The sequence below is a fragment of the Elgaria multicarinata genome, chromosome 8, assembly GCF_023053635.1.
Source record: "Elgaria multicarinata webbii isolate HBS135686 ecotype San Diego chromosome 8, rElgMul1.1.pri, whole genome shotgun sequence".
NCBI classification, from domain to species: Eukaryota; Metazoa; Chordata; class Lepidosauria; order Squamata; family Anguidae; genus Elgaria; species Elgaria multicarinata.
The window spans coordinates 31,962,343-31,989,164 of NC_086178.1; the positions used below are offsets into that span (position 1 = coordinate 31,962,343).

The following is a 26,822-nucleotide window of genomic DNA, read 5'->3' on the forward strand; positions in this document are numbered from 1 at the left end:
TTTTCGTTTTGTTTTGAGTTTTGCTAAACATGCATAGGATCGAGCCCTATATGTAGTAAGTGCCTAATTAGGCCAGGTCTGTCTAAACAGGTAGTTATGACTATTTCACTTCTGATGGTGATGTAAGAATCACCTTGGGATTTCTTTCTGTGACTACTGTAATCAAAGAGAGAGTTTGCCATTGATTTTAGGTGGAGCAGAATGGGTCTACAGAGGTTGCATTACTTTTACAACACAATAGGCATGGCTTGGTCTCCTCATGATTAATTTTAAGTGCAATGTTTTGCTTAATTGCACCCAGTTATATGCAAAGTTTTGCACAACTATGTTTGGTATAAAGAGAGTGGTGGCTTTTTTTTTGGCACCTCTTTAGCACGTGTGCAATGAGTCAAATCCAAGGCACAAGAGAATGCCACTTGAGTGTATACTACAGTGCACATAGATCCTCCTTTCTCCTTCTGATAATTTTGTCTGTAGCTGGATGAACTGGTAAGCAAGTGGCACTGTCTCTATGGCATGACCAGGACTACGGGCCTTCCTGCTCTTGTCCAGGCATTCCATAAATCCAATACCTATGCCACATGTGACTTCTGTAGTACAGGCTGGTCATGCTTTTTTTAAGGAAGCAATTCTATGCCCCTAGACATTGCCATAAGAGTCATAGTGTACTGGAGATCCCCCCTTCAAGGTCAGAGACAGTGCTCTGACCTCAGAAGGGGGGATTGGAGATCCGACCACCGCAAACCCTCCCCTGGCAGCCAGTGTGGAAAAAATAGCTGCCCTCTGAGGTCAGAAAATCAACCTCAGAGAGAGGGGGAAAGGGGGCACTTGGCGGGCAGGGAGGGAGAGACTGGAGAGGCCAGGATATGAGTTGTCCTGAGCCTCTTACAGCCTCCTGTCTCCCATTCGGAAGCATTGTCGCTAAAAAGCCTATCTAGTGAAATATGCAGGGCAGGGAGATGGCAAGGCAAAGAGAATCTCCACCCTTCCTCCTGCTCAGCATTGGATGATCAGAAGCATCCGAGTTCATGGTCTTCTGAGCTCTGAGAGTTCAATTGATAGGAGAATTTACTTAGGTCTTTTCTTTTCTCTTTTCTGTCAGTCTATTGTGAGAGAATGTCGATACAGGGTCGAAGAGAGATTTCATTCCTTGATGGCATGGGCAAGACAACCTAGTTCTGTCAGTACTCCTTGTGTACAGGTACTAAGAGCACAGCTATGTCAGTTATCTTGCCTGTGGACCTTTCAGTTTAGTTCTGCCTGCAGCAGGAATCTTATGGGATAAAATCTAGGCATAATCAACCCACACAACAACACTGGAATATATCTGCTTTTACACTCATCAAAGAGGATGAGTGCTACTTTTAGGCACTGGGATTTATATTCTGAATTGCCCATCCTGAAAAAATATCATGTTTTGCTATCCTAAGGGTGGCTCCCCATCTGCATTTAATATGTAGAAATGTGCAGTTTTATGTGTCCATAATGCTCAGCACCACATACACAGATGCCTGTTTGGAGCACATATTTCTGTTAGTTTCCAGTAACACATTTTTTTCAATAATTGGCCACTGAAGCTAGAGAATCATATAAAACCCTCCAACAGAGCCCAAATTATCTTTGGCACACATGTAAATGTGTGGGATCCAGATATTTGAATTAAAGATCAGGTGTCCTCCACACAAGAGAGCAAAAAAATGTCAACAGTTCAACAAGTTATTCGATATCTTCAGTTCTAATGGCAAATGAAATCTAGTAAACTGAAGTAAAAATATAGATGTTGCCCCCCTACCTTGCCTTCAGGGGGGGCATCTGTGCAACCAATACACCCTATATTCAAACTTTAGAACTCTCTTAATAAGCTGTTACCATCACTTGAGATATAATTGATTTTCCTCATAATAAAATCAATGGCAAAACTACAAAGGTCTTCAGAACCCTTTGAATATCTTTTTCCAGATTCAGGTGTTTTTTTTTTAATAGTTGGGTTCTAAACATTAAATAGTTCGTGAGTCACCCAGTCTGCACTGAGAAGCCTTTGAAAGTGGTAGGACACACAAAATAAATTTATTTCATATTTGATAAATTCACCAGAGCAAAGGGGTCATACAACAATTTAAAAAAGGACCATACAAAACAGCTGAAGAGGTGTGAAATGAAGGATTAGGCAAAAGAGGCACAAGGGAAAAAGACTTCAAATGCTGTTTTGAAATGTAAGATTGCACACTTTGGGAATGCAGATTTCCATATTAGGCCAGAAAGCACCCAACACCTTGCTTCCAAGACAAACATATGCAGAATCTGCAGTTTAGCAACAAGACCATCTTTCCTGCTCACAAAAGGTGAGCCCTACTAGGCTTCTCCTCCCCAGCCTCACTAAGGGAATGCCCTTAGTTTCAGAGCCTTACTAGTATCTGGGAAGTTCTTATTGTGACCTCATTTGCGTCAGGCTCAAACGGATATGGAAAAAGCTGCACTTACCTGGTGGGAGGAAGGCTGTATGCTGTTGCAATTGCATGTTTGCAAGAGCCTGCTGGTATTGGAAGATACCAGTATTAAAGACTGCGGTGGCACCATTGGTTTTTTCAAGCGCAGGCCTCTTTGGTAATGGGGGGAGTACAGCTTGAGGAATTCCCTAATGACAGATGAGTATAACATAGCCCAGTTAAGGGGGGGGGGAAGAGTAGGTGGGATGGGAATAGAAAGGGAGAGAAAGAGAGAAGAAATAGAACAATCAGTAGAAGATATAACAGTCGGGCACCACCATTATTATTATTTTTTATTCTTGAGCAAGCAAGCAGCGGAGCGGACTTTACTAGTCAATGAAAGGGCGAGGTCAAATCTTTGTAACCACGTATTACTTTTGCCCTTCAAATATTGCACTACAGGGTGACGGTACTTGAGATCTATTCACTAGCATATTCCACTACATAAAAGCTTTAGGTTTTTAGTAAGGAAGCAGCAATACCGGGGAGAAAAAATAAAGAAAGCTGCACTGCTAGCTCCATGAGGATTGACAAGTAAAAGCCATGTTAAAGAGAAAATCTTATAGAGTGAATGGAACAGGTTAATATAATATTAAAATTTTATTCCCACATCCCCAAAGTCTGTCTACACATGCAAAAAAATAATGTACCACAACATGCTGGTACTTTTTAACATTGCATTACAAATGTTAAATCTATATAAGAATATTGTTAAGCCATGCCAACCAAACAGATACAAATATATATCTCATATATATTATATACATTTTTTAAAAATCTCATTAAAAAATCCCATCTCACTTTGTTTAGAAAAGTCTACAAGGAGGTTAAACTGAATGTGGGGTCCTACATCCTAGGGATACTGGCTGGGAAATAAATGTATTTGTAAACTGTGTACTCTTCCCATGAACTGGATCAGGAAACCACACTCAGTTTTTGTTGCTGTTCTTGAGCTTATATTACTTTATAACAGGAAATAAGGAATATTTACTTAGAATTTAACTTAAAAATTTGTATCTACAGTAAAGCTACATGCCAAGCTAAAAGGTGAAAGGTCATAGTACCAGGTCAAAGGTTGCCTCGAGGGGTCGCTTCAGTGATTTGACAGCCGACTGAGTCTTAATTAGCAGGCAGCGAGCACATGATGGCAATGGGCCAGTGGGGTTCAAGCGCATTAACATAAACAGCAAGCAGAGGTGCATCATGGGGGCAGCAGTGCATTTTTGGGTAGGTGAGAAAAAACAAATAAAAAACAAATCATCGGAATGCCATATACAACGAATAACAAGACTAAGCATGCACAATAAAGGCACTACTGAGTTGTTATTGTGAGGATACACCTCTATGTAGTTAATTACAAACAAGATACTCTAATGGGGAGGGAGGAGAGTGAAAGAAGGAGAAAGAGTGAGAAAGAGAGTGTGCCTTCTGTATTTTTGCTCAAGTATCCACAAACACAGAAAAAGGCCTCTCTCCTGTTGTCCAATATTGTGCTATGAATATCACACAACAATGTTTCACATGAAGTAGTATTTTAATGGTCAAATCATGTAGTTATGTAAAAAAAAATAGGACAACATTAATAGCTTAGCAAAGAACAAAGAAGGGACCCATTAAAATAGCTATTTGTTAACAACCCCACCATTATATTTTAAGCAGTGCACACAACTCCCTAGCTCCTCCCGGTGTGCTGTTGTTTTGCTACTCCATGTCACAGTCCACTTTCGAGTTGTGCAATTATTCATTACACCATACGTATAATATTTAAAAGAAACACAATAATAATAATAATAATAATAATAATAATAATAATAATAATTTCAATCCCTCATACAATGTTGCAGTTGAGTTGTTGGAAGTGCGTGCTCCAAAGTAGTTCCAGAAATGACTTCTCCCACCACCTCACCCCAATTCTATCATGTGTTTTAAAGTTATTGCAAAACCTCATACATCGAATAATAGCCCCCAAAATCTAATCATTTAATGTAGACATACTAGTAATAGATACATTTTAAGACAACCAATGATTTGTGTGAGCATATATATGTTTGTCAGGATGTGTCCAAATGTACACTCTTCTTCATTATCACATTTGTCCTTTACTGTCACCAAAACTAACATGTACTGTATGTGTGTTTCCCCTCTGGAATGGAAGGCTCGGGTGTTGTGGGTTTCGCTTTTTCATATGAAATGTTGAATCTATCCCATTCCAACCAACCACCCATATAACTCCTAATAAATTAGACCCTTTCCCCGCCTCTGCCCCACATTGCAGAAGAACCTTGGAATGGGTATGCAAACTAGCTGTTTCTGGAATCATGAAAGAACCAATTTTGACTGCTACTAGAAGAAAATAGCAGACAGCCATTAATGAGACAAAGGGATATACAGCTAGAATCATGCAAATTTCTGTGACACAGAAAAAGTCTCCAACAAGGAAGAAAGGAAGGAAGAAGAAGAAGAGGTGGTACAATAGGCAGGAAGTGAGACAGTGTGAGATCTACTATGCAAAAGCTTGCACCTCCTAAATGGCATATTATCTTTGCACATAAAACAGGAAATGGGAGCACAGAAAATGACAGATCATGAGATCCAGTGAGGAGTGCAGGAGCTCCTTGTGCAATTCTCATGTAGCAGATAATGTGAAAAATTGCCAATCTGGACTCATCCTAATGGGCATATACATGCACATCAAAAGCTAGAGATGGACAGATACAAATGTAAATCGCCACACTAAACGCATGTCTCTCAGTATATTTATATGCACACAGCTAATAATATGTACATCTGGGCACGCACATATACACCCAAAGCCATGTACACACAAAGACACTCTGTAAAAATATTCCACAATAGTTTTGTTTGCATCGTTTTAGTAGAACCCGAAACTTCTTAAGAGCAGATTTAGCATTACATGCTCGGAGGCATATTGAAATATGTAGGGGATAGGACAGCTAAACAATCATATCTTCAGCAAGGATAGTTAATACATTAAAAGTGTTCTGTGGCTGACAGTGTTATTGCTTTGCAAGATTTCTTTTCTAGACTCACCATGGCTGCTGCAGTAGCTGCTGCCTGAGCAGCTGCTGCTTGGTTGACCTGGTACTGGGCAGCTTTGATCTTAGCTTGCAGATGTGCAGGTGGGTGAAAATATTTGCACTTTTCCCTTGAGCATCTCCCTTTGATGTAATCCATGCAGACAGTGACTGTGTTGTCGTTGGTATCGATCATCGCACTGTCGGCTGGGTGAGCGAACCGGCAATCATTTTCTCCTCTGTTACAATTGCCACGCTGATATTCTCGACATACCTGCGGTGGAATTAAAACGGCAGGCCAAGTTATGTTGACGGAAGAAAGGAAAAGAAACCACATGGAAGTGACCCATGTCACTTTGCAAGTAATCACATCGTGCATTTGGGCAACTGTTTCTATCCCACTTTGAGATAATGTCTAATATTCCAATGGCCTTCTGATTGTTTGAAAGGCAAATTAATCCTATGGCCTTTAAGCTCTCTTTACATTGCTAGATCTGATGGACACTGAATCTAAGTCCATCTCCTCCCAAAACTATGAAGCAATGAGTCAAACTGCACTGTTTGGTGGGGTGGGTGTGGATGAGGCTTTTCTTTTTTAAAAAAGAGGGTGATATTCTTAATTCTCAGTCTGAAACCTGATGTGCTGTTTTGACTTGCGTGAGCTATGACCTTTTCAAATTTAAAAGCAAAATTAAGCTAGTTCCAGTTCAGCCAATTACTCTATTCTGGTTTTGAAGTAATATTTCATTGTTATTATTATTTTAAAAAATCACTCTGAGCTACATCAGCCACATATCACACACTGGCAAAATGTATTAACCCAGTTGTTCCATGATTTCACCACAAGAGGGGATGCAAACACATATAATGCTTTTCTGTCTTGTCTTGCCTTTCTTCCTGTCTTGCTCAGCTGCATTCATTTTTATACTTTTTCACATTACTTTTTTCTTCCTTCATTATTAACATGAAGGGTACAATCGCACATGCAGACAGACTCAAAGGGCTGAAGGGTTAGTATTAATGTTAAAAAGTTAATGAAAGGAAATCATATAATGCAGAAACCTACAGTATTTTGCAGCTCTCCCAGAGATTTTAACTGTGAATTGTGAACTCCTTGTAAATGGAAGGCAAACAAGTACCATGGGGTACCAAAATCTTAAAAACAAGACTTTCTTCCCTTTTGCCATTTTTAATTAAACAAGTAAGGGACATCTAAGACACAGAACTATGCCATGGCAAGTAGAAAATAATCATATCTAACTTCAAATGGCATCAAACGGTAAGAAAGAACCACTTTTATAGCAAGCAAGGGGCTATCTTCATGGCACTGAGTTGATGGTGCGGGGTGTCGGCAATCAATACATACTGAGGAGACAGCGTGGGCTTTCCAGTGGCCATTAGGCTCACTGGGCCCACCCCGCCCTCTGCCCAGGGAGACAGCAACCAATTAGGGGTTGCCATTGGCCTAGCCATGTCTCCGCCACAACACCGGAATGAGGATAGAGGGCAGATGTGGCATACTCGCCTTGCTCTAGAGAAAAATGTTGGGGTAACTCCCCGACTTTTTTCCTCCGCAGCTTTGCCGGAAAGCCCCGGGGTGGGTGTGAGGTAGCTGCTGTGTTGTATAATCGATGCAGCGCTGCCCCCCTCCGGGTTTTCTGTGTGTTTAGACAGCTCCCAAGATACTCTCTGCATAAATGCTATTTGTGGCTAGGGGAAGAGGTGGGCAAGGGAAACCTTTGCAGTCTGGCTGCAGGGAGGAAAAAATTAAGTATGCCCACTACGCCCTAATCCATACTGATGTCAATGTATTAGCTGAACATTTGTGCAGTAAATATGCTCTTAAATGAGACAATATAGGTAAATTTAACTGTATCTTAGAATCAGCAATGAATATAACAGTAAAATATGTCAATTTAGTTTTCTCTGGTGGTTAGATGGTAGGATCTTGATCAGGGGAGAACAATTTTCCATTTAAATTCTGCCACTTCAACTCTGTTCTCATCTGTGAAATGGGAATAATGATGACTTACTTCACAAGGTTGTTGTGAGTAGAATCTGCAAGGCAGTTTTGCCAATTTAGAATGCTACATAAATAGACAGCAGCAATGTGATGGGAAGGTGAGGAGAAATCAGATCCCAGAACCATAGCTGCTGTCTATTTATAGTGAAAAAATATTTTATGACTGTTGAACAGGCAGTGCTGATTCATAATCAAAACAAAAGTTTTGAAAGATTGAAACTGGCTGACTAAAAACAGCAGAAGCAGCTTGCAAAGATGTTGCAAGAAATCCCCTAGAAGGGCAAAGAAAAAAATGGGGAAAAAGCTTGGTTAGCTGGTTGGCTGACAAGAGTTTTGTCCTCAGGAGCTGCAAAAATGACAGCAGAGCAAACAATGTCCCATTTCCCCACTTAACACGCAGCAGAGCAGGAGCCCCACTCTAGAGAAAAGGCTCCTTGAACTCAGCCAAACAAACAGCAGCAGATCGAAAATTGCCCAATTAGCCTTGAAAACGAAAACCACCTCCAGCCATTTCGCTTTCCTTGCAACCTCCTCCCTGTGCTTTCCTCCAGTTACTAATCAATGCAGCAGCCACTCCGCAGGCCCAGCTCATACTTACAGCTCTTCCTCATTCCAACCAATGTTGCTTGCCAACATCAAGTTTGGGGTAAAGAGGTTTGCAAAGGAAAATTGAGCTAAACTGGTTCAAATTTGCATCTCTAAAACTACTTTGCCACCCAAGATACTTTGTGAGTAGGAAGAGACTCGACAGTGGCTGAGTTCATGTAAATGATTAATCAGAATTCTGTACATGAGCAAGTGCACTCAGTGTCCTGGAGTTAGGGATGTTGGAGGAATCTGTTTAGGACAGAGATGAGGCATGAGAAAGATAGCCAACAGCAGAGCCTCTTAGCTGATTAGAGGAGTGGGCAAGCCTGACCTGAATGCTTTTGTAAGGGTCAGGAATTATCATGATTCTCTCTGGCCTATTGTGGTTAAGGGGCTTATTTACTGGTTTCTTTGTCATTTCTTCTTTTGCCAGAGTGGGGTGGGGTGCATAAGATGACTCCTTCTTGACGTTCCTTAGGCTGAAGGTTCAGAGCTTCTGTGGCCTGCAGTCCTGACATATAAATAGGCTGAGTAAATTTACAGGAGAACATTCATAGCACAGTAGTACGAGTGCATGGGCTGCATGTAGAATGTCCCAGGTTCAATTCCTCAACACACCAGTTAAAAGGATTAGGTTGGGAGTGATGTGACAGAGCCTTGGACCCTGAAGAACTGCTGCCTGTCAGTCAGAGCAAACAATTCTAGTAAGATAGACAAATAGTGTGACCTAGTATTGTTCCATCAACATGTTGTTGTTGTATATGTAAGAAAATGTTTCCTGCTCTACACACTTTGGACGATAAGTGTTAGGTAATAATATTACATCAGGGCATAGGGAGACCTTACAAATGAAATACCACAGATTACAGATAAAGACCCAGCCCTTCCATTTTCCAATGCAACTAGCCAATTTGCCTTCACAAATTCAAGAAATGGGAAGATTTCTCAGGCAAGAAACTTTTGCAAAATCAGGTTCTCTGTTATAAGTTTTTTTTTAATATCATGCTATGCAAGGCACTAGTATTTTATTATTTTCAGATATGGCTGCATGGAGCTGCAGTCATAGAAAAACGAAAAGAGGTAAGCAGTATGACTAAGTAATCTGGCAAGAGCAGGATTTGGAACAAACATAATAATGGGTTTGCCAACATTGTGGAGCTTTGCAGACATAATGCTTAATTACAGTTTGTTTTCCTTAACTGTGGTTAAGTATTATGCATGAATAATTAAGCCATGATAAAGCATGATAAAAGTATGCCCCAAACCAGTATGCCAAGCCATGGTTTGAAGTGGTATTGCAAACCAAGGTTAAGCCTAGCCTGAAAAAAACCCCGTTATCTAACCAATTTCCACATCTCTACATTTCTCTGCTCGCAAGATGACAAAGCAGGTCATTGTGGGTTTAGCTCAGAAAACTAAGGTATGATTTCACTGTACATTTGGGATAGCTTAAGGCAACATATAACTGTTAGCTTTAACCATTATTCGTTTATTAATTAGTATTTGCAGATTTCTATCCTACCTTTAATGCATCTACCCTCACTAGTCGACTCACATATGTGAGAGCAATATTCAATAACAAATACAATGACAAAAGTTTCAAATTATTAAAATAATATAATAGCACCATTTTATTTTATATAAGCATAAACTATGTTATGAATCAGATCTGTGTCTTAACTTTCTTCCCCTTTCACTTTGTATTAAATCTGAAAAGATTAAAATGCAATTTAGATACTATATAGGCCAGCATGAAGAAGACTTAATTTGTAACTCGGTTCAGTGCAATATGCAAGACTGGCTCAGGGCCTACTTTACCACTGATGTGATAAGATGCTGAAACCTGCTGTCAAGCATCCTCAGATAAGGAACTGTTCAGGGCAAAGGAGAATATCTGCTTTAGCAGAACAACATTTGTTAGGGATGTAGTGAAAGCTGATAAATAGCAAATATGAGACCTTAGACACAATTCTAGGAACAAGCGTGGAATGAAATGAGAATGGCTGATTATTTTTTATCCAGATATGATGGTAGTTAAGGTACTAACAACATTCAGCTCATGGCACTAGGATGTAATTTTGCTTATGTGATCCAGATGACACTCTGTGGGGTTCAGGCAGGTATTGTCTGCAGAAACTAAAAATTTGTCAGCTCATAAATCAAATCTAGTAGATTCATAATTCTAGGGTACATAACTACTAGTCCTGACTGCATTCCAACAAACATTTACATTTTTGTAATTCAAAACAAGATTGATCACAAGTTAATTTATATATCCTGCACATGTGTGTTCTGCGTGACTAAATACCCAAACTCCACCATCTTTGTGCATGCTCAGATGTTGATTACTATGAACAAAACATATGTGATAGCCAATTAGAGAAGAATATATCTTGATGCATTATGTCATGATGCACAGGGTGGAAAAGAACACATTACACACGTAATGTTCCCATGATGCTACTTGATGTATGCACAAAAATTTGAAGATAATTCAAAAGCTTGTAGAAGCAGTGAACTATGTACTATATAAATAATATAAATAATATAATGTCATATATATATATATATATATATATATATATATATAAAATGTTCACATAAATTGTTAACACTGGATTTGTTACTCTGAAAAATAATTGACAATTATGATGGAGCCAGTTTACCCATTACTAATGAACACTTGGCAGATGTGGTGGGCCTTTAGTATTCCCATTTTACTTATGGTGTAATGAGCGTCAATGATAGTGACTTGTGACGATATAGGACAGAAGGAGTAAAAATAATAATTTGTACACAAAATGTTATAAGAATTTGGTAATAATCATCTTTCAAAGTCTATGGTGGGCATCCATATCTAGATAAATGTATCTGGATAAAAGTTTGCAATTCACATAGATTTATACAGGCTCAAGGTTACACAAAGAATACAAAAATGGTCAGATAACCAAGAGATTCATGGACAGTGGAAGATCTACAACCTGATCCTATGCTGAGGTGTAGGCATTCCCAGCTTTGTGTAGGATAGCTGTTCTAGTATACTGCTCATGAAGATCTTCCCACATTTGTATTGTTGATGTTACAGATAATAGCATTTAATGGGGAGATGGAATAGATGGGGTATGGAACTTTTTAGTCTCTTTTCAAAAATTAGTTAGAATCATTGCAGACACATTATTGCCCTGAATAAAAAAAAATACCACTTTCTTCTGTAAGACATTTATATTGCATCACTATTAGATTAGCAGTGGAGACCTGGGTGGTTAGAAGTATCACAACTGAAATGATAACTGCTATTTCCTACCTCCAGTCTATCTGTCCTCATTAGCTTTTGCGCTGCTGCAGCAGCAGCAGCAGGAACCGGCACACCAGGATTCCCTGCAACCAGCATTGGTCCTGTTGGCAGGATCTCTGCTTGGACTAAGCCAGGGGAGACAGGGCCCAAGTAGGGGTTAAAGGCTGTTGAAGCATTGGTGGCTAAGCTTGGTGCAACTGAAAACATTGGCTGGAAAAAAAGAGAAGAAATGTAAATATTAGTTTGCTCATTATATTCTTAATACTTTATTAACAAATAGTGCAGTTCTTATTATTTAAGAGTCCTACCCTTAAAGGCAGCCTAGAAATAATTTTAGATAGACAGATAGAGGTTAACTGCATTTTGATCTAAACATTAGTCTGGGAAGTGTGAATTAAGTCAGATCACCTCGAAATGTGGATCAAACAAAAGCCTCAAACATCCCTACTCCTTCCCACCATGATCATAAATAGTTCTGAATATTCCAGGTTTCTCACATAGCTGATACCATTCACAGTTCAGGTCTGCAAAGTAACCATTTCATTCCATAAAAAGTTGTTTATGTTGGAAATAATCAGACATAGGCTTTGGAGAAGTATGTGGGAAAGTTGTACTTCATGTGGAAGATCCCAAAACAAAGGAGTGATTAAGGGCTAAGTGAAGTACTCTGGTGCTGGTACTCCTACAAAAAAGGCATCAATGTGACCCAAACCAAAAATTTGTGCCTTAAGAACACCAAAATCTCACATCAGTGGCTTAACAGTCACATATCCATCCCATTCCTATTAATGGAAAGTTATTCTTGTCTTATTTTAAACTCTATTCACATTGCTACATCTTGAAAGGAGGAAAGGAATTATGACCAGCACTGAAAAATGCTAGAGGTGCATAAAGGGGAAGGGATGGATTGATTGGCTTAATTGCATGATAGATAGCTCCACAGAGTAATATCATGTCACAGAGCAATCATTAAAATTTCCAGCCAATATGCCCAGAAGTTGACAATTACAGTCATCACTATTGCTATGACGACCATAAATTTAATTCTGGTGAGCAATCTTAACCAATATGAAGCTACAATATTTTGCCCTTAACTGATTGAAAAGAGCTCTGTTGTCATTTCTCCTACTAATAATGCAATCCTATGCATGTCTGCTCAGAGTTAGGTCGCATTGGGTTCAATGGGGCTTACTTCCAGGAAAGTGAGTATAGGATTGCAGCATAAGCCAGTAAGCTATGTACAAAGCTGGCTTGTGCCAATGCATCACTATATAGGGTGACCATATGAAAAGGAGGACAGGGCTCCTGTATCTTTAACAGTTGCATAGAAAAGGGAAATTCAGCAGGTGTCATTTGCATATATGGAGAACCTGCTGAAATTCCCTCTTCATAACAACAGTTAAAGTGCAGGAGCTATACTAGAATGACCAGATTTAAAAGAGGGCAGGGCACCTGCAGCTTTAACTATTGTGATGAGGAGAAAATTTCACCAGGTTCTCCATATATACAAATGACACCTGCTGAAATTCCCTTTTCAATACAACTGTTAAAGACACAGGAGCCCTATCCTCCTTTTCATATGGTCACCCTATCACTATAGGGCCATGGCTTAGTGGAAAAGCACATGCTTTGTATGCAGAAGGTCCCAAGTTTGATCCCCAGCATCTCCAGGTAGGGCTGGAAAAATTCCTGCCAGAAGCCATGCAGAGGGGCCGCCAGTCAGTGTTGACAATACTGAGATATATGGACCAATGTTCTGACTCAGTATAAGGCAGCTTTCTATGTTCTGCTAATGCTGACCTGCCTACAGTTTTCTGACTGATTGAGTGGGCCCTGCTGCACCATTTCTAAACTCATTCCATGATTGTGCACCTTCTTCTTTTGTTTGCTAACTTGCAGAGCCTGTCTCCCTTCCTGAAGCCTTGCAGCGGAGTGCATTTGTGGCAGCAGCAAACTGGGTCTATCCCACCTTATTCCAGCCCCTATTTCTATCCTGCTCAGGGGATGATGAAAACAAAGGATTGTATCCCATGTTAGTCCTATCTAGAGTAGACCTACTGAAATGGGACTTAAATTACAATAACATTGGATAACAAACCTAGAGGAAGACCATTGCTACAAAGGAAGAAGGAAAATCTGGACTTCTGTGAAGGCAAGAATTGTGTTTAATGGACTTTTGTCCTTGTATTGAAAATAGATTCTGTCTGTGCTGTGCACAGGCACAAATGAAGCCTTGTGTAAGGGCAAAAACACAGCTTGCCTTAGGTAAAAGAACTGGAAAGTTGTAGGGGGAGAATTTATTTTTTTTTAGAAGACTTGTTGGGTGAGACTTGGGCGGGGAAACACAACTGATTTTTTATTTTATTTTTTTGGCAGTGAGGGAGTTTGTGTTTTTTAGTTGGGAATAGTATACTTGCAAGGCAGGCAGGGACAGTGTCTAATTTCTAAAAATGGAAGCACATGGACTTAGGCCTGTCTGTAAGCTCTTTTCTTTCACTGGCGTGGAAAGGGCCAGACTGCCCTTAATCAGTGGAAAGAGAAAAGCACTCCACTATGCTCACACACACTTTTTCTTTATTCCTGCTTGCTAGTAGAGATTATAGTTGGCTACCATACCCAACTGCAATGTGGGCACAATCTGTTTTTTTCCCCCCTGGAGTGGAAAAATATTTCCAATCCGGGTAAGGTTACACCTTGAATAACTACTGAAAGCCACTGCTCAAGCATCAGAGAGGGATGAAACTTTTAATAACTACTACTACTACTACTACTACACTAACCTACCCCAAATTGGTGGTCAATGAGCTTCATCAGAACAATAGACAAATGAAGCATTAGATCAAAAGCATAGCAAATCACAGCAAACAGTTCAAATAGGGCTTATGTATGGTAATGGTAATCTCTGGTGGCCCAGTATTGCCCAAGTTACAGTATAACAGAAAAATATTGTCCTCCCTTGGCATATCCTTCTTCTCCCCATACCTGAGCAGCCAGCTGAAGGTGGACAAATACCATGCAAACCCAGAGACAAGGAAGCTCCCAAGACCTGTCTACTAGTCCCAACTAGAAGCATTTGTAACTAGTCAAAGTAGTAGCAATTCTTCCCCACTAGACACTAGGAAGTGCTGGGTTCCATGGTTGCAGGATCCAGGTCTCAGTTTTGCTACAGGCACATACAAGGGAGGCTTGCATGAGCACAGCACAAGACTTTTTAGATTAGGCCCTAAACACACACACACACACACACACAATCTGATGGCCACTGGCATGAAGAAATGTGTGTCTTTATGTTGGGTGGGAGAAGAAAAAGCCTGTTTGCATGTGCTAAAAGGCAAGTATTTCTAGTAATATTGTCTATGAAAGAAAACAACTACCAACCACATTAGCATCATTCTGTTCCTCTGCACTGGGGTATATTTAATAATATTTTAAGCAATGTTCCTCTGCGGTCCACAGTCAGATGGATAGCACACGAGTGAGAAAGCTACCGAGCTGTTAAAATGCAGCAAAAGAAATAAGAACTCATTCATTCTGGTTCCAATGACTGCTGAGTCACTGAGTGCTTAGTGGCCAAGTCACTGGTTAGAATTAATGTCCTTGACTCCCTGGTGATAATGCAGCGTCATCTTGCTTCATTTTGCACAAATACTGCTCATGTATGAAGGATACCTTATGATTTTTTATTTTAGTGAATTACTGAAACCCAGCCAAGAAAGACCTCCTCTTTTTTAATGGGGGTGGGTGCACAACAAATAAATTAAATTGTTCCAGGTACACTGTAAATGCCCCACAAGCAATTACAGTGCAATGACAGGGACCTAAGGAGTATAGTTGTGATGTGTATTATTCTTGGAACAGAATGGCTACAAGCTGTCAGCACCCTCCCACCCCTCCAGGTCTTCTCCTCATTTCCATAGCTGTGCTGGCCTCTAAATGGCTGCAAATGATGCTGGGTGTCTTATTTCCTGCCAGAGAATCATGAGACTTGTAGTCCAAGCCATGACTGTTGAGCAGGAAATAGATGCTCTTTGTGTCATTTGCTGCCCACTGGGTGGACTGCCAGCTTTGACTCTTTGGGGAGTTCTCCTCCAGCTGCTATCTGTCCACTTTCCCCAAGGTAAATCTCTTTTGTCTTACTTGGAAAAAAGGTGGGGGGGAGGGAGCAGGGAAGGAGCCTATACTTGCTTCACTGGCAGTTGCCTCCCCTTTCCTTGCAAGCAACCCAACCCATCAGAGTTTTGTGAGCATGCCCATCAAGGACCTACAACGCTTAAGGATTTGATGGTGCTCAGAGGGTATGCTCACACAATGCTGCTGGCTTTACAAACCCAAGCAAGGTGGTGTTTGGCCATTCCTACTGATGACTGAACGGACTCCTCCACAAAGTGTCATGTGCAAAGAATTCAAGTATACCCCTGCCCCCTGGCTATGAGGACATGCATAAGTTCTACCTGCTTGTGGAGCTCATGAAGTCATGCACACGTTTGGAGTCTACACATTTTCATATGGCGGAAGATGGACATATAATCCTTAGACGAGCCTTCTCCAACCTGGTGCCCTCCAGATGTGTTGGACTGCGACTCCTATAATTCCCCCCAGCCAGTGCTGGCTGGGGGATTATGAGAGCTGTAGTCCAAGACATCTAGAGGGTGCCAGGTTGGGGAAGCTTGCATTGTAAAGATTTCCAGGTGCCTTCATCCAGATGAAGGTCCGGTCATGTGGGACTCACTTTCCTGTGACATGTTCCTACATAACTGGGGGCTGCGTGTGAATGCTGCAACCAAGAGGATGGGGCTGATTGCATTAATCTTTCATGCTGATTGCCAATTCCATGGGGAAGACCCAACTGGTCCTGCTCATGCCCTCGTGGTGTTCACACTCATCTCCAAGCCATGTCATGAAAAAAGTGTCTGAAGGGCACTCAACTCACACATCTATGTTCACCCACATTTTAATTGGCAAACTGGCCACAAGAACACACAAGGCCCCAGTGTGTACAGGGCTATTGGGCAAACATTTGCAAAAGGCCTTTTATAAAATAAATAAATAAATGACATCTGCTATGGAAGTTTACTGCAAAATGCTGTTCTAAAATATGTTAGCCGCTGCCCATGTTTTCAATAAATCATTACTTTACTGACAAGAATGAGCTGTATTTAGTCTCTGGTGTTGTGAAAAATAAAGTGCAGACACCTGCTGTTCAGAGCTGCCCTTCTAAGTGCCATAATGAAAGAGGATTCTAAAGGCCAAAGATCACAGCCTTCGCCCCCACATTTAGAATTAACCCATAGATGGTTTTATGCACTGAAGCGTTTATTAGCAATCACAGTAAATAGTGTTATTGTTTTTTGGCAGGAGAGACAGCTCTAGGTGATGGACCAAGTCACACACACACAATTTCTGCACAGATAAGGGGTGTTTTTATAGATGGATGCATAGTGTGTTCTTTCATAAAGGCATGGGATGCTCATTTTGGGCTACAGTAAAGGACAAGCCAACTGTAATTAGGAGGAGGAAGAGAGTCATGTAAACATTTTCTGAGCTTTATTTAAGATTTTGACATTATTTTGGCTCTGACCAACATTACTACAGAAGTGAGGCTGTGGGCACAATCTGCAATTCTCTGGTGATTTAACATGAATGTCAGAGCCAAAATGGACATTATTTTAAATCTATGTCTAGCAGCTACATCTTTTGTTCATTTTTACTTAGGTGCAGTAAGTTAGGTGCAGAGGACCCAATCCAGATCTTGAAAGGCCCAATGCTCATGCTAGGATCCTGATTCAAATCAGTCCCCTGCCCCTACTCTACTTTAAAAATGTAGTTGCTAGACACAGATTTAAAGTAATGTGTTTTGGCCCTGGGATCAAAGGGGGCTCCTATTCCTACTCACCACTGTGATATTCCAACTTAATACCAACTATTACTAGTACTGTTGCTGCAGCTGCTACTCACAGTTAAAATATACTGCATGAGACAAATGAACCATGAATTTTGTGATAGTAGGAAAGGAGAGGCCACCTACTCTACAAGAATTCATTCTGAAAGATACAGTTGTGTGTTTCACTCCTAGAGTACAATCTTGACGACTTTAAAAAGCTATCTTAAGTGCTACTGGACTTTAGGGTGCAAATATGTGGACCTTCTCAGTTTACCTTCTAACCTATCGCAAATTAATTGGTTGCCACTTTAAAAAGCCAAGATTCTCTAGGGGGTGTGGTTTAATGTGAAGGGAGAGCAGTTTGAGGTCTATTGCGACACGTGATGTTGAGCTTCATCCCACGTACCTGTTTCCCTCGAATTATCCCCTACAGCGCTAAGCTGTCGCCGTTGTTGTTGTTGTTGCTACCGGGCAGCTAGATCCTTTGCATACCAGGAAATGGGTTTAAGGGGGGAAATGTAAAAAAATCATAAAAAATCAACAGATGACCCAATCCGATTCAGGTTTATCTATTACTGTGCCAATTTTGATGTCTTTATCTTTAAAGCTTACGCAGATGTAAGCATTTGTTTAATTTTTCTTCAAATCCTACTCCTGTGCCCCAGTGGCTGCTCGGAAAACAACAAATGATACGCTCAAAAACTAGTAGCAAAATATTGCACTCCTTTTGGTTAAGAAGCGCAATTAAAGCAGGATGCATGGGAGTACTTCACAATAAAAATAGATTATCCTGGTTGTGCTTTTTATATTGTATTTTGTATTTGTATTTTTAACTTGTTGGTTGTTTTATGATGGTTTTAATTTTTGTGAACCGCCCAGAGAGCTTCGGCTATTGGGCGGTATAAAAATGTAATAAATAAATAAATAAATAAATAAATTATAAGCTGGAAAACTTTGGAGTCCTTTGCATGCAATTTGCAGTGATTGGACAGTATAACGCTCGTGTGATAAAGCTCGTTGTCCCCAATCCGCAGCTTTGGAAAGTCTTTTTAGTCTGTATTTATTTGTTAAAGCGGCTCCCAGGCGCTTCTGATGCAGTGTGTCCCTTCCCTCCACATTAAATCTTAGGCGTTCCTCTGTGAGATGGCTGTGACATGGCATTAATAGGGGTCAAGGGGTGGGGTTGCCCCTCCTCCCCTTCCCTCCCCTCCAACCTCGCAGTATTTATTTATTTATTTATTTATTACATTTCTATACCGCCCAATAGCCAGAGCTCTCTGGGCGGTTCACAGTAGTTGCTTTTGCCAGGGAGAGTATTTTGCCCGCCTTTCTTTCATAAAATTGCTGCAGCGATGTTTCTGCCCTTCGCAATTACGCAGCAATTCCTTTCCCAGGGAGAGTATTTAGCCTGCCTTTCTGATTCATAAAATCACTGCAGCGATGTTTCTCCCCCTTGCAATTGTTTTGGCAGTTCACCATCCTTATTTCAGAGCTCAGTCGCGGGGGTGGTGGGTGGAGCATGGAAAGGGGTGTGAAACAAGACTCTCTCATTTGCTGAGCTGGGCTGATGGGGTTGAAGTTGTTCAGTTCTACTCTGCCCACCCAGAATGAGATGTGCTTTCGTGTGAACGGTGAAAGAGAGTTTTAGATGCGGTATGCTGCACTTTTCTTGCTTCATGTGTCCCTGGGGGACCAAAGCCAATACAGGTAATAATATTCATTCTGTTCTCATGAAGACACCCTCTAGGACTAATTCAAGAGAGTAGGAATGAAATGCTAAACAAACAAACAAACAAACTCCTATAATGTAGTCATCTCATAGAGTTGGGTTATTTCCACATATTCATGGAAGGGGGAAGGTGTTATTTGTTTGAGAGCACCACAGCTTCAAAAATGTCCTCCTGTTTTAAAAGCTTATATACCAATGAAGTATTCATTGATGGTGCTATCTTTCTATGTGGAGGAAGGTTTTTATATGTGAGCACTTTCAAAGAAGCAATTCCTACATGTTTAATGCAATGTTTATGACGGCTAGCAGCTCTTTATTTTAAATTAAAATGGGAACTGTCAGAACTGTCAGATGTGTGGGCTATATAAAACTTCCCAGGTAGAGGGTGTGTAAACTATATGTGGCCCACTAAATCCTACAGGACTTAAGGATAAGTGCTTTTGAGTACAGAGATACTGACATTTGGTTGAGGGGGTGGGGATAGATGATGTCAGTAGAATGGCATATATATATATATATATATATATATATATATATATATATATATTAATTACACACACACACACACACACACACGTACGTCATGATACAGAACGTGTATGTGTGTGACTGCATCATGGCCATGGGTAAATTTCAGTTGCCTCAACAAAAGCTGACGCCTTCTGGGTGTGTGTGATGGGTCCTGTAGTTGTTCTCATTTCTTGTTTTACTGGAATAAAAGTCTCACACAAGAACATGAAGCCTGTCATTGTACAGACAACCCACACAACTAACTACTGCTTCAGCTCTCAGTAATAACATCCTGACCTGTCACTTAGTCCAAGTGTCTCACGTAAATCTATGGATTTTTCTGCACTAAGAAGGAGGAAGGGTGGGTTTTTTTTAAGAGAGGCAGTCACCATTGGCTGAGTATCTCTTTCATACTTTTTATAAAGGTCAGAAACCCAAGATGGAGGAAATGCTTCCAGAGATAGCAAGCAAGGCAAAAACTGAGAGAGAGAATGAGCCTAAGGCCATTTCTACACCTGCCTTTTTTCCAGGGAACATCCAGGGATCATCCCTGTGCATGCAAATGACACATAGGGGATCCCAGGAGCAGGCAGGGATGATCCCTCCATTTTCCTGGGATAATCCTTAGGTGTAGAAAGGGCCTAAGTGTTCAATAAAAGTAACAACCACTTTTCAGAAACATCTAAATTACCAGAATTGCAGGTTTCACAATTCAGAGACCACATTCATAGGAAGCATGCAGCGGGTCCATCAATTCCAAGATGCACCCAGACAAATGTTCCTGATGTACTTCATCTCAGTTTTGACACCCAGTGTCCTGGAATAGCTTTGTGTGTGTTTTCAGTCATAGGTGTTTCTTCCTCCTGGAAGGGTAGCCTCAGGTTTTACTTCTTTTTAATTAGAAGCAATAAATTCACACAATTGCTTTCGTATCCTTGTATACCACCAACACTTCTGATTTACTTTACTAGGAAAACCTTGACAAAAGATCACCACGTATCCCTTCAGTTATTAATAAGCTATGTAACAAAATGTGTACATGGCTTGAATAGCCCAGATTCATTGGGTTAGATCCAGATTTAGTCATGCCTAAAGCAGACCCATTGAAATCAATGGGACTTAGGTTAGTAAATACTAAATGAAGTATCATGGATTTCAGTGGGTCTACTCTAAGTTCCACTGAGTCTGGATCCAAACCAATGTATATTTCTTTTCCTTCTCCTTCCTCAAGGAGGAAGGAGAATAGCAAGGAACAGTGCTTTTATCTTCTGAAGCCCAGTTGTGGTTAAACTTGTATTTCTTAACAACATCCAAAATCCTCATGGGATGCAAACAATGACTGATGCACGCGGTGCTTCTTGGACTGCACTCCTTTCAAACAGGGCGACTGAACCTCTTTTCACCTGAAGGCTACTTCAGAGAAGCTCTTCGGAGCTGCATTCCAGTAGTGGGTGGGTTGAAAGACAAAAGGGGGCAGGGCCAAAAATACCAGCATATTTTAGCTTATAGCTCTTACTGCTAGTAACTAAACCTCAGGAGAGGCACTTCACGCTTTCAGAAGGGGGAAAAACTGCACAAAAGCTGTGAAATTATCAGACAATGTATGGATGGGTGAAAAAAGAATGTGGCCATTCAGGGGACCCCAGAGGACTGCCTTGGGATTCCAGGTGGGCTGGAATTTGCCCTCCCCACCCCAGTCCTAAGGTTCTGCATGTCTGATGTAAGAGTATCTACATCCATACGGTAACACACACACACACACACACACAAACTGCTGTGCTATTCTTGTCAGCAGTTCAGGACTGATAACCTCACTGGAGATACATCAGGAGCAAAATGTAAATTAAGCAGATTTTAACTGCATACCGATAAAATGATTTGCATATTATTTGCAGTAGTGAGTCAGATCCCAAGATCAACTTGGTAGACCTGCTGCATTTATCCTGCATCTGCAATGCTCTTATGCTGAAACGATCAGTCCTCACATGAGAAAAAAAATATACAGTAAAAACCATGCCCTGCATTTCCCTTATCCATTAGCATTGTTTGCTATCACCTTTTCGGAAAACACATGTATTAAAACCTAAGGGCTAGAGACTTTCTTCTAGGTTTAATGAAAGGGAGGATTGTCAAGGTTCTAACATATAAACTTTATATGTGGGGAGCGATTCTGATTGTAGGGATGCTTTCAGACAAGCAATCTCTTAAGCTGAATCTAAAGTTTTAGAGTGAAGTTAGACAAATGCATCACATAAATAACCAATAGGTCTCTCAGGCAATTTATTGCACAGCCTGTCTTACTGCTTGCCTAGATGTTATGAGAGACACAGAGCTGCCGATGCTGCATGTTTCCTCCCCCTCATACTTGTAATGGTAGATCCCATCATTGCACCATGGCCGATGGCTGGTTGGCCACTGTGTGAACAGAGTGCTGGACTAGATGGACCCTTGGTCTGATCCAGCAGGGCTCTTCTGATGTTCTTACGCCTCTCATCAGGAACAGTATCACTGGGACATGGCTGGGCTGATGATTTCTTGGCTCAGATGCTGCTCTTCTTGCCACTGCTGTCTCCTATTCTCTCCGTCTGGCTCAGAGGAAGAGCAGGAGCCTTCAAGAAAGTGGCAGAAGCGAAGGGCAGGAGCAGCACCCGCTACTGCCTGCTCACTGGTCTGTCCTTTGCCTTTAGGCGGCAGTGGTTATTGCACCCAGAGAGAAAGGAAGTGGGTGCTCAGGACAGCAGGAGGGAAGTCCACTGAGGGTGTCTTGCCAGAGGACATCTGCCTTTCCAAAAAACATTGGACCTGCATTGCCTAACATCACTGGTTATTGGCTGGTGGGGACAATGATATCATCTCAGTGTAATACTGTGTCATACCGACCTAGACGTTATGAGGGGAAAAATACATCTTCATACTGCACATAGTTGACATCTGGAATTTTTGGCCAAGGGTGTGGTGAAGGTTGCAAGCTTGCTTGACTTTAAAATGGGATTATTCAGATTTATGGAGAACAGGTCTAGCAATCACGGATTTGCCAAGTTCAGAGACAGTATCCCTCTGAATACCAGGTACTCAGGGAGGTCTGCTGACCTTAGATATACCCATGGCCACTTCTAACAGTAGTCTTTTTTTATTTATTATTTATTTTATTGATTATTACATTTGTATACTGCCTTATTTTCTGAAAAGCCATGAAATTGGTAGCAACAATTTAAAGCAAATTAAATCTTAACAGAATAAAAGTACAAAGAAGATTAAAAACAATAAAACAGCTACATTGTTTAAAAGGCTAAACTGAAAAGGTACACCTTCACATTCTTTCTAAAAGCAAGGAGATGGGTGGCCAATCATAGTTCTTCAGGAAGCACATTCCACAATTTCAGAGCAAGCCTCTTATGTGCCTGACAAATGGACCTCTGTAGGTAATAGTGTTCTGAGGAGGACCTCTTCTGTAGGTCTTAACAATTGGGCAGGTTCATAATGAGACTGGCAGATATTGAGGCCCAGGTGATATGCCATTTATGACTTTATGTTATATTATTTAGAGGGGGGCAAACTGTCTCTCATTCCAAGTCTCTCACTGCAAGTGGTGGTGTGTCTCTCATGACATTTAGAGAAGACTTTTAGTTCTTCTTTAGAACAGTGCCTTTACGAAAGACTTGCACCAAGCTGAACACATTAGGCTTGATAGGCCTCCTGGCTTTCCTAACTCTCTGTGGCTATGAAAACCAAAGGGGGGAATTATCCCTTCCTCAACAGTATTGCCAATTACAGCCCATTGACTTTGTCCCATGGAATTCATAGAATCATAGAATAGTAGAGTTAGAAGGGGCCTATAAGGCCATCAAGTCCAACCCCCTGCTCAATGCTGGAATCCACCCTAAATTCAATGGGACTCATTGTCAACCAAGCCTGCTATAATTGAACCCAGCCCTACCTGGGTTCTCAAGTCATATTAGCCCAAAACAAAGCAGTCCCTGGCTTTTATCAATCCCTGCTTGCCATTGTTCTCCTAACGTTCACTACCTAGAACCCAGGCTGGATACTACCATGCATGGCTTCTTGCATCAAATGGTCATGACTGTAGAGAATGGGAGGCATTTTTTCCCCACTCACTCCCGGACGCAGACAGATTGGGGAACAAACCCTTCTTGCTGTGTCATGTACCAATCAGGATGGGAGGAATAGCCTGGTTTTCAGCACCACCCCTCTCTCTACCTGTATTGGGAGAAATTATTTGGTTCCAACAAAACTCGAAAGTTAATCAAAGCTGGAATAGCTTCACCAATTCACTACATGAGGTGTCTGATGCAGACGAGGGTAGTATTTTGACCGCCCTCTTGCTGCATTCTTATTAGGGTGTGGTGTTCTATTGCTTCCCATGTCCCTAGGCACTAGTAAGGCTTTATAGTCCAAAACAAATGCAGGAAGAGGCCACTTCAGAGGCTTTGAGAGTAGGAAGCAGCTCCCATCCCACTAGCCCTCTTGATATAGTGAGGGGACAGTACTCTTACCCTACCTTTGTCAACTAAAGGCCCTACTACCTCCCTCTCTGGATTCCTCCTTCAGATATATTAAAAGAAATGTTTGGGATCTTTATCTTTCCCATTTTGTTTTTCAAGTTTCTTCTTTGCTTCCCCCGTCACCAACTTGCCCTTGTTTTTCCACAGGCTATACTACCCCCCAGCCCATAACCCCTCAATTGGCCTTTTACAAGTTTCCTTAACTCTGCTATTTAACGATGATGGCATCCTCTTGGACTCCTTTGGATCTTTCCTAATTTAGGATGTACATTTTATCTGACCTTTTATCACAGGTGCTTTAAATAAACTCTATAAGAAAGAAAGAGAGAGAGAGAGAGAGAGAGAGAGAGAGAGAGAGATCTGAGTCTGTCCTTCAACTTACTTTTAACCAATTTCCTCATTTGGGGGAACTGTTTCTTCTGAAATGAAATTTGTATTGGACTTCCCATTTTTCACTCAGATACAGACTGAACTTAATAGTGTTGTAGGCACTGCTCCCAGCATTTCAGTAACATTCACATTTCTAACTAGATCCTGGTCATCAGTCAGTAATCAAGGGTTACCTCCCTTATTGTTGTTCTTGTGACTTCACTCTTCTAAGGCAAATCATGTATCATTACGTAGAAAAGTTGACTCATTCCCATGATATGAATGTACATTTAACCAATCAATGTGAGTAACTAACATTACTTCTAATTGGAAAAGAACCTTAGAAAGGAGAAACAAAACCCAAAATTATAACGTTTTCTCACCTTTAGTGTTTGGTATTGATAAATGGAATCAGTGTCGATGAAATATGCAGATCCCTCCCCCCCTCTTTTTTGGAATGTCTGAGGCATATGGTTCTATGAAAAAATAATAATAGTATCGAGTTAACTAATTAAATATTTAATTAAGTCATTGATAACCATATTTAATTGAATAAAAAGTTACTTTAGACCTAAACGTGATGGAAAAATATAACTGTGCAATAAAACAATAGTACTTTTTCTTTATATGCAAGTATAAATGACAAATTATGTATATCAGTGGTGGGGAACCTTTGACCTTCATGATGTTGTTGGATTCCTTCCATCAGCTTCAGCAAATAACAAGAGATTCGGAAGCTGTAGTCCAACAACATCTGGAGGACCACATGTTGCTCCTGATTGATATGCTGTCATGGGGAAAATATCATACCATCTAAGGGTTTTCTTGTATTCAGCTCCATTTTCCATAGGTTGCTATTCTTTTCTCTCTTTGTAACCCCCTTGGCATTTTTATGACAGGCTAGAAGAGCTTGATGGTAATGTTTTGTAGTCAAATGTGGACATGCCCATGGTTGCTTACATATCCTTGCAGTTTGTTTGCAGGTGATTCTTTATCCATTGTCCATATTTTTTAACCTCATCTCACAATTATGAATGTTTTATGGCTGCAACTTTTTAGGACAAAGTTAAACAACAGCTCTGTACAGGGAAACATCACCCCAAGGTGAGTTTTTTTCCAGCACTGACTTGTGGTGTCTATTTATCCTGAATATACCAAATATTCAGTTTTATTTTTAAACTTCAAAGCTATGCAGTGGTTGTCAATATAATAACTTCAGTAGTGATTGCACATGAAGTATATCTGAGAGTATATTTGCCAATATGCCCTTTCCTTCTTCCTTTATATATCTAGCTTGCTTTCCATAATTGGCCAAAGAGGCACCAATGATTTTTTCATTCCTCCTCTCTGCTATAATGTGAATGACTTGGGGGAGAACCTGCAGCTCAGTGGTATAGAGCACATTTGTAAGGTCCCAGTGTCAATCTGCAGCATTTCCAATTAATTAATCTCAGATAGGTTGCTACGGAAAACTACTTCCCAAGACCCTGGAAAGCTGCCGATAGTCAGAACAGACAATTCTGGACTAGATGGACCAATGTTCTCATTCAATATAAGGCAGCTGTATAGACAGATAATTTTGGTGAATGTGGGGCTCTCTCTTTAGGGAAGAAGGCATGATGAGACTGTCTTCAACCACAAGATTTTAAATGCTCTCTTTAAAGACTAGAAAAGTATTTTTATGATATGGCCATTCTGGAAAAATTCAGACAACCAAACATGATATAATTTATTAGCAATCAGGCCGTGTTGCAGCCACAGTGCAGTTTTCTGATAGGTTCTCTTATTATCACATTAAGGAAAGCATGATTCAATTCACTGGTCCTGCCAAAGCTGATCTGTTGATCCTGCACATCAAATTTAAAAACTAAACAGAGAGGACTAAAACCAGGCTTTCAAAGTTGCCTTGTAAGCTGACTGCAGCCCTGTCTGTCTAAGAGTATTCATTGCTGGAAAACATGAAGCATTCATAGCCTGACTGACAAATCAGATGAAGTGGGGGCATTTGTACTGAAACCGGTTTGTGGATAAGAGCTAGATGGTTACTTGCTTCTTTCCCATAGCCTGGTATCTCAAAACCCATACATATCTACTCAGAAGTAAATTGCACTTCCTCAATTTGACTTACTCCTGGATAAGTGTGCAAAGGATCATAGCCTTTGGCTCCAGTCCTAAGCATACTTACCAGGAAGAAAATCACCTTGAACTGAGAGGAACTTACTTTTGAGTTAGCATGTTCAAGATTGGGCTGTTGAAACAAACCAGGACATCATTATCTAAGTCACATCAGACAACCAAAGACAAAATTATGAACTGAGATTAGGGCATTTAACTGAAGCAAAACATTTAACTGAAGCAAAACCTGCCCCGCCCCAGCCCGTGT

The 26,822-nt window shown here is 40.7% G+C and overlaps 1 protein-coding gene across 17 annotated transcripts in view; it reads right to left on the minus strand.

Moving 5' to 3' along the window:
• Positions 1–26,822, minus strand: part of MBNL1 (muscleblind like splicing regulator 1) — a 318,050-nt gene that overhangs the window by 17,410 nt on the left and 273,818 nt on the right. For 10 of the 17 annotated variants that reach the window (XM_063132097.1, XM_063132107.1, XM_063132096.1 and 7 more), the window contains 5 exons: positions 24,823–24,915; positions 11,437–11,637; positions 5,538–5,795; positions 3,551–3,604; positions 2,482–2,635 (listed from right to left, as the gene is read on the minus strand). In XM_063132097.1, the coding sequence (XP_062988167.1) occupies positions 2,482–2,635; positions 3,551–3,604; positions 5,538–5,795; positions 11,437–11,637; positions 24,823–24,915 (760 nt within the window). Of the gene's footprint in view, positions 1–2,481; positions 2,636–3,550; positions 3,605–5,537; positions 5,796–11,436; positions 11,638–24,822; positions 24,916–26,660; positions 26,716–26,822 lie in introns of all 17 variants that reach the window. The other 7 variants (XM_063132102.1, XM_063132101.1, XM_063132100.1 and 4 more) reach the window with 4 other exon arrangements.